The sequence below is a fragment of the Branchiostoma floridae genome, chromosome 14 (genome assembly GCF_000003815.2).
Source record: "Branchiostoma floridae strain S238N-H82 chromosome 14, Bfl_VNyyK, whole genome shotgun sequence".
NCBI classification, from domain to species: domain Eukaryota; kingdom Metazoa; phylum Chordata; class Leptocardii; order Amphioxiformes; family Branchiostomatidae; genus Branchiostoma; species Branchiostoma floridae.
The window spans coordinates 9,317,052-9,325,895 of NC_049992.1; the positions used below are offsets into that span (position 1 = coordinate 9,317,052).

Below are 8,844 nucleotides of genomic sequence, written 5' to 3' on the forward strand. Positions count from 1 at the left end.
TGGTGAACTGACAGTTACCTCTACGGTTAATTAACAACTGTAGATAAATGGGATGCACTTGGGAGGGGGTGCAGCGAGCAGATTTAGATAGTAAAGCTTAGAGAACGATGACGGCCCGCCTTAGCGAAGTCTGATATGCGGCGAGGATGAGTGATCATGAGTGAGTGAGATAAGTAAATATAAACAAAATACTGAGTTTAGTATGCACACAGGTTGCGACGATGGCTCATACACGTGCGGGAAAAGCTGCCAGACGACGTGCAACCGTCACTGTCTGATCCGTGCTGTCACCATCACTCTTCTGATAGCTTCATTTTTCGGAGTGGGACTTTGTATCGCCATGTATGTCTCTGCCATAATGAACAACAATACGGTATGTCTTTCCTCTTTGTCTCAGTAAAGTACACATTTATGTTGAGGTTTGAATTCGTATTCCGACACAGCTTATAAGATCAGAATGCTTCTATCAGAATAGGGAAACATTTAGTATGAAAGGAAAGATAAACAAACATTTGAAGTAATCAATGTGTCAAGTAGCATCAAACAGATACCAATACTATGTTATTATTTGACTTTTTTTTTTTTAATGATGTGCAAGTAAAATGTGAACACTTTTTGATGTGACCATTTCGTTTTTACCATGAATAGCCTTCGGAAAAAATCGATGCATCAGCTTCACCCGGACGGATGACTGGAATAACTTCCGAAGACGCATCGCCACTTTTGGAGACAAGTACCCCTCCTTGGTCAGCCGGCCCACAGGTCATCATTGCTCCGCCTAATATGACGGCTACAGGGGCAGAGGTGACGGCTACACCGCCAAAGTCGACAGCTACACCACTAAGCGTTGCAGCTACACCTCCAAAGGCGACAGCTACACCATCAGAGGCAACAACTATGATGCAGGAGGCGACAACTGCGCCACCAAAAGTGACAACCACACTGCAACAGGCTACAACTACACTGCCAAAAGTGACAACTACACCGCAACAGGTGACAACAACTCAGACGACAACTACTCAGACGACAACTACTCAGACGACAACTACTCAGACGACAACTATTCAGATGACAACGACAACGCAAGAGGTGACAACTTCACTGTCAGCAACGACTTCATTTCAAGAGAAGACCACTACATTGCCTAAGAAGACAATCAAAGCACTTGAGTCAGCAGGTATTAATTGAACTATATTCTACTTCTACAATAAGGGCACTTCGATATGGCTTGTTATTTTAACGTGTAATTAATTGTTTCTTTCAATGCCTTTTCTGTAAGCTGTCTGATAAACATCGAAACGTAAACAGGTGAGACCTTAAAGGTTGTGAAAAAAAGAACACGCCAATATCCTATATTTAACCAACCTGCTGAAATTAATTTCGGAAATATAAAATCTTTACTGACACAACAAAAGTACAGCGACTTTCGCCTGTACTGTTTTGTTGGCATTTATGGGCGCCACCATTTTGATTTGCGGTGTATGGCGGGAAGGGTGGCGCCATTTGGATTTGATGGATTAGCGTGTTGTATGAAGTGATGTGATGAGATGACTAGAAAATGTGATCTTGTCGGAAACGGCAAGAGCCGGAAGCATGAAGGGATAGTGTGTTGTATGAAGGGATTGGATGGGTTGGTTAGGAAATGTGATCTTGTGGTCTTGTTGAATTTATCTATCGATATGTTTCAGCTGCCTGGCGCTGCCAAGCGAGCTACAGCCTTCGCGCAGGAACATGCCTCAAGCTTTACACCGAGAGGCTGACCCATCATTCTGCGTGCCATCATTGTGAGAAGGACAGAGCAACGCTTGCCATGCCGAAAACTAAAGAGCTGCACGTCGCGCTGAAACATCTGATCATGTGGATGGACTACGATAATGGTTACTGGATCGGACTGGAGGAAAAAAGACACACCTGGAAATGGATGGACGGGTCTCCTCTACTAACCAACCACTTCCAGGTATGTTGGCTCTCTCCTTTCTATAGCTGTTCAAAAGTTTGTAGAATAGATTTATGAAAACATTAGTACGTCTGCAAATTCTGGGATTTGGTTATAAATCAATCCAATGTCAACTTGATCTTATTTGACTTCTTCTCCTCGATCCTTTTCTTCTTCTTACACCACTATGAATATGTAAAATTCTATTTGATTTGTCACTAGAAGTAAAACAGAGGTATGCTTCAGTCATATGATTGGCACTACTTTTTGACATAAGCCTTTTCTTTTTGTATGCAGGTATGGTCCCCGGAAGAACCAAGCAATATTATTAATGATTTTATATTCCCGAGACTCTGCATACAAATGTACGGTAACGCTATGTGGGACGACACCGAGTGCATGCGCAAAAAGTGGTTCATCTGTCAGGCTCCTCCCATTCCACCCGCTTAGATTCGAATCCACGATATACAACTCTAGTTTCCACCTGACTGACTACGTAGCCTCCGTGGCTGTCTCCGAACGGAGCTGTTTTTTTGTTTTCTTCATTTTTTTTGGGGGGGGGGTCTGTTTCGCGATTTTAAACCTTGGCTAGGTTCTCTTATGCGAACCAGCCCCCCTCCCCCAAACCAGAAAGAAAACGAACCCCGCTGGCTGTTATAGGGAGATTAACTGGCCAGGGGAGTTTTGCTACCAGAGGAGTTGGCCAGCCGCGCGCGCAGCCGGAGGGAACACATTAACCTTAGCGTGGACTGACTCCCCTGGCCGATTTTTTGCCGAAATCTACGTTCCCCGTATTTCCCGTAGGAAGGCCTAGTTAATACTAGGACTCTGTTCGGTTCGTACACCTGCCGTTTCCACTATCGGGACTTCGCCACTACCCAGCTGTAAGCAAATCAGAGAATATGCCGTTGTGTTGTCTGAAGGGCGAGCACGTGACAACAAGTTATGCTTGTTCATGTTCATGGCCTAAACTCATCTATAAACATACCACAACGCTCCGCCAAGGCGGTTCGACAGTCCTTTCTGCCTTTCTAGCTTGTTTATCGGGTACCAAATTTGAGATCTGTAGGATCGCCGCATTACCGAATACTTCCCCAAAACACTACGAAGTCTACGAAGCCAGCAAAAAAAATAACATTAGTTTTGTGCGTATTTGTTTTTAATAGCAATTGACACAACAATATAATTTTCACTCATGAGTGATATTCTATAGAATATCTCAACAGCCTAAAACTAAAGTGCATGAAGCTGAAAAAAGACGAAAGTATATGTAAGAAAAGTCAATGGAAGGATCCGGATGGATACGAAAGCTGATATGAATTGAAACAACCATACAAATTCAATGTTTTCCTACAAGTCTATGAATACTGATCTATGAATTATAAAAAAAAGTCATACTATCAATAATCACGCCTCTTAAACAAAATCATCAACATCTGAGTAGGAGACATGTGCAGTGCGGCAGCATCCCGCTTGGTGTCGCTAAACTACAAGTTCGATACATGCGATAAATTGTCTATCATTTGTCTGTACCAACTGTCTAAGAAATTGTTGAAAGCCGTAAACAGAACATCCCAAACGCCATGGCGGACGCAAGCTACAATGACGATCCAGTGTACGACTCCGATGACGAGTTACCGAGCCTGGTGTCAGTCGGCGGCTTCGATGCAGACGACTCCGACGACGGTTACGAATCGGACGACATCTATGGACCGCTGGAGAATGCCTTTCAACAGGAGCAACACGTTGAGCCAGCCGTTCAAGATGACATCGCGAGATAGTCCCCAAAATACGCGTGGAGACAGGCCCAACCCGTGGATCCCAGAGGATACAGCAAAGGTACGGGAGCCAATGACTGTAAAAGTTTGCAAAACAATATTGTCCTTGGACTTGGAAAAATATCAACGGATGAAAACTTCACCAATACGCGGCCCGAAGAGGTTCAACGTTCTACCATCCAAACCTGTGCTGGACTGTGCTAAACACGACAAAAATTACATAATTTACCTTGCAGCAAGGTCTGGCAAGAAAACTTGGACAGATTTAAATTGCAAACGAATGTCAGTGCTGTATCAGTGCTGTAAATGTAGTATCCTTATTGTTACTTCTCGCTAGGCGTCTAGCACGTATACTTTAAAAACATATCATAATTTTTTTCATTATTGATATATATAAACATGAAAATATTATCTTTTTATCTTTGTTAGTACTTTTTACTTTGCTTGAATACATTACAATTTTGTTCAGTTACCTGTTTAGAACACTTTTAGAACACCTCAATAGTTTCCTGTGTTGTTTACTTTAGAACACCGCAGCCGTTACCTGTTTTGTTTATTTAGAACATAAGAAGTATTCTTTGTTCCACAAGACCTGTATATACTTTTATTCTATTTTCGCTGACGAAGAGCAGCGGACGCTGTTCGAAACGTCTAATTAGAATTTGATATACATCCAGAAATATAAACTGAATCATCTTCAATTTATCCTTTTTGTCTTGTGTATATAACGTTATATGTTTATAACAAATACTCTATAGCAATCCTTATTATGGTCTTGTAAGTACTTTGATATCATATCTTTAATCGATCTATTCCCCAATGCAAGTTTTATTGCAATGAATGGGATCCCTGTGTATAAACCTTAAGTTATAAGTTATAAGTTACATGTCATTTATTTATTATTGAAATGAAAATGAAAATGGCAACAGATGACCCCGCTAGGAGTCTAGCACGTATACTTTAAAATCATATCTTAATTTTTCAATGGAAGTTGATTACAATGACTAGAAAGAAATTTGAAAAAAAAGAAAACAATCAAGGTATGTTGAAAGCTTTCAATTGACGTGTTATGGATTAACTTTCAGTGATATCTAGTGATATATATTACGTACATGTATTTTACAAAACGTGGCCCTTAGAAATGAACGACTTCTTACATTTATGAAGGACATCCAACTATGCTATTTCAGTATTTGGTTTGTTGTCACATATATGTATAGAGGACTATTTTAGGCAATGATTCACGCAAACGAAACGTTTTTTTCTTTGTTGTAAGTTGACTGTCGCTGTTTTCAGACAATGACGACAACAAATGTAAGGCAAATGCAACACTACATTTTTATGCATCAAAATCTAGAACTGTAGATTCAAAAGATTAAGTAACAGTAACTGTTGAAAGGAAGCAAGTCTGTTACAACCAAACCGACATAGTCGTATCTATGGAAAAGTTTTCTTGTGATTTTTAATGATTGTGTAGGGAGTGTATCTTTTAGTTGTCTTTGCAAGTAAGCTGTTAGACAACAATAAAAAAATTCACGCAAAATTGTCTGTCTTGGATTTATTACATTGTCGATAACGATGCTCAAATTACCCACGTGGATAAGTATCAACTATTAACACGAGCTATGGGAACACAGTAATCATTTGGTGCCTGTAATTATCTTTGCTGGATAAACTACATTCTACTTTAGCTATTCCTTGTTCGTTAGCTCTATTTCGATCGTTTCCGAACTTCTGATTCTGCAATAAGTAAGCGTATTACTCTGTAAATCTCTGACTCAACAGTCGATTGCAATTGGAAATCGCCGTCGAATTAACAAGAAAATTATGCGTATTTCGAGAATCGAGTCTCCGTATCGGCCATGCTTGCATATTTTCAAGGTCACGTGATATGAGTCCTGGGCAATCAGTGATAGCCATGTACAAAGTTTCATTGCTTTAAAAGTAAATAGACTTTCATATGAATATATAGCTATTTGCATATTCTATAAATACAGCATAATAACAACGAATAACTTCTTAACATAAACGCAAATTCTATACGCCTGTTTCTTGGTAGAAAACGTTCTGCCATGTGCATGTAGTATCGGATTGCATTTAAGTGTCTTGGGAGTTGAAGACAGAGATGCTAGAAAATTAAGGCTATCAAGAGCAGCTATAAAGAATTTCGCCGCCCCAACCAGTCCCCTATTTTTAAGTTTAGAACTTTTTGTCATTAGCTGGATATTAGTTATTACGCCATTTATCATATGATTGCATTGCAGGACGCTGTCAGGACATAATGTACAATTAACTGGGGCCCTCATGAGTAAAAAAAATAAGGAACTGGAGTCAATTAACTCCGTCATAACCAAAATAGTACAATATTGTAACGTTAGCAGCCTACATGTCTATCGGAAGTGACGAAATACGATGAGACCAATATACATCCGTAATGCCCACCTGTGATCACAAGTCTTGCACTCATGTGACATTGACATCATTTCCTGTCTCTAATCTTTCCTATTTCCGCGTGTCATAAATTAGTATATTAGTCACACAAAAGATCATGGCCGATTACAATTAAAACCCGTGACTGTTGTTAAAGTGACCTACTAGTATAATCCCAACATCCTTTATTGTACGTAAAAGCAAGGTTTTGCATAATTATAACCTTCTTGGTAAAGGTGACTGCAAAACAACCTCGTTTTGTATACGTAATGTCAATGACCTTTCAAGAAAGCCCAGCTTTGGTGCCATTCACTGACCCTTCAATTACTGGTGCATTGCAGTACTACATGTTGTCCCCTTGTTGTAGAAACTTTCTATTCATATTGTAGAGATAGACTAAGTATGTCCATATAACGTTACATAATGTTGTATAGAGTCATAGCAGTCAATTCGACTTCCGCGTTCAGCTTTCACTTGCCATGCCATCATCTGAACATCCTTTCTTCTAGGTAAATCTGCAACAAAACAATGAAGCTTCACAGTGTCAACGACCTTCCAAGAACGCCCCACCTTTTTGCCTAATTCACTGATCCGTGAATTACATTTAAGCTGTACTGGTAGGGTGGCTCTGATTCAGTACAGAAAAACAGTAGCTACAGTGTTGCAGCGTGTCACTTCGACTGTCTCCCTTCTCCTTACAAGGCCAGAATGGAGTCGGTTGTATGGATTTTAACCTTCCTACTAGCGCTACAATGCAGAGGAGTCCTTGGTGGTAACGTTACGGACATGGACAGTGGAATGGTATGCGTTCGTGTTGTAGAAATTCACCTGATACTTGTGCTTTGTTGTAGGGGATGCACAGTGCGTTTGTCAGTTGCCTATTTTTCAGACAGATCTAGACAAGTAAGAAGTGTCTGTTTCTGTCCTGAAGGCAGGAAAGACCAGTATCAGGTAACTTGTTTTGACGGGCATGTTTGATAAACTCCTAGATATACACTATAAGCAGACAGAATCTGACCTCGTATAACCCCAGTTCTGTGTTCTCACGGCCGAGGTTGGGGAGGGGGGAGTCTCTGGCTGATATCTTTAGCTAGATTTGAAGAATTAAATAGTACGCTTTTCATAGCACTTGTCTTCCAACATAAAGCAGTGTCTAACCAATGCTAAACATAGTCTTTTGAGGCCAGTAAATGTGGACATGGAGTTATTTGAATGTAGACTTCGTGACATGAGTATTAAGTAGTGTTGACGGAATTGGTAGAGCAGGTTACATATCCTCGGTGCGACGGCTTGTTTTGCTTGTCTAAGGTACAACCACTCTAATTTAGAATATACCATTTATATTGCTGAAATTGGGTGTTTTCTTAGATGTTTTGAATTTGCTGTAAACACGGAAGGGTTTCCGCCCCTTCGAAATTTAAATAGGGTAGTCTGTCCTGATTATTCACCTGCGACTATGAACAATACGGCTGCCACGAGTTCAACTACTTTGTGCGTACGAATCACTGGCTTATTCAAGCAAAGAACTATCTTGTCAGTGGAGTGGGATGGCTTGAGCACCCTTGTGTACAAAGAAAATCTCTTGTTTGTACACAGACTAGAGCTCTTGTAGAACGTCAAGCTGCCATTGTCTTGGGCAACGTGTTACCATTTTTACCTACAGTTCTCAAAACGTAATCACCAAGCAGATCTTACGGTGGCATAATATAGTATCATCAGCAGGGGAAGGAGCTTAGAGATATTGTATGACCACGTGGCACTAGCAGTTTTCTTTTTCATAATAGAAATATCTGCAACGCTATGGGTACGTCAGGATGGTCCGTCCGGACAACAATATCACAATGATGGACGCTGACCAGACGGGGCAGGCTATCAGAATGTTTCAGAGGTTTGCAAATCTCAATATGACAGGTAAGAAATTACATTAAAGCTTCTATTATTAAAGTACTGAGTACGTGCGTTTATCTGTTTTCCATAGAGTCGATTAGTTAGGTCAATTTTAAAATGCGTGTGTGTTTGTGTGTCTGCGTGTGTCTGTCTGTGTATGTGTGTATGTGTGTGTGTGTCTGCGCGTGTGTGTGTGCGTGTGTGTGTGTGTGCGCGCGCGTGCGCTCTCGCATCAGTTTGGGGTTCCCATAGGATGCCATCCATATAATAAAATTGACATCGCCTCAACTGCTATCACAAGTCTTAAACTCATGTGTCATAGGCATCATTTCCTGTCTCGTTCAATTCTACCGGTACTTGCCTGTCATGACTGTTGTTTAAGTGACCAGAAATCTCAACATCCTTTTATCTGGGTAAAACAAGGTCTTACAATCAATTTTACCGGTACTTGCCTGTCATGACAACAATGAAAATTCGTATCGTAATGTCAATGACATTTCGAGAAAGCCCAGCTTTGGTGACATTCAATTTGGAGATCCTTCAATTACTGATGATGCATTGCAGTGCAGTGTGTGTGTGTGTGTGTGTGTGTGTGTGTGTGTGTGTGTGTGTGTGTGTGTGTGTGTGTGTGTGTGTGCGTTTAAAATGTCAACCCCTGAACAAATAATTGACATAACATGGAGTGTGATGTGAAAATTTTTTATATATTCTCCAAGCAGAGGTAAGGTCGCGGAGATAGTAGTGGTTGGATGAGATGGGATTTTTAAGGGGAGCGAGCGGTAAAAATCCCGACCACTACTAGCTCTACGACCT

At 40.7% G+C, this 8,844-nt stretch overlaps 2 protein-coding genes across 2 annotated transcripts in view; both read left to right on the forward strand.

The window, feature by feature from the left end:
• The first annotated feature begins 222 nt into the window (after positions 1-222).
• LOC118430091 (uncharacterized protein PB18E9.04c-like) lies at positions 223-1,188 on the forward strand. Its single transcript, XM_035840801.1, has 2 exons — positions 223-373; positions 649-1,188. Exons 1-2 carry the CDS (start codon positions 341-343, stop codon positions 1,186-1,188), a joined length of 573 nt encoding a protein of 190 aa, XP_035696694.1. The 5' UTR covers positions 223-340.
• Positions 1,189-6,708: 5,520 nt separating this feature from the next.
• LOC118431106 (matrix metalloproteinase-14-like) overlaps positions 6,709-8,844 on the forward strand; it is a gene marked incomplete in the record, with an annotated part of 7,089 nt that continues 4,953 nt past the window's right edge. The window contains 2 exon segments of the mRNA XM_035842219.1: positions 6,709-6,945; positions 7,929-8,055. Of these exon segments, the coding sequence (XP_035698112.1) occupies positions 6,853-6,945; positions 7,929-8,055 (220 nt within the window).

What these genes read in the sequence shown, in the direction of transcription:
- LOC118430091 (XM_035840801.1), top strand. Translation starts at nt 341, where the DNA reads ATGTATGTCTCTGCCATAATGAACAACAATACG. An exon ending in CCATAATGAACAACAATACG is followed by an intron (nt 374 to 648) that starts GTATGTCTTTCC and finishes TACCATGAATAG; the next exon opens with CCTTCGGAAAAAATCGATGC.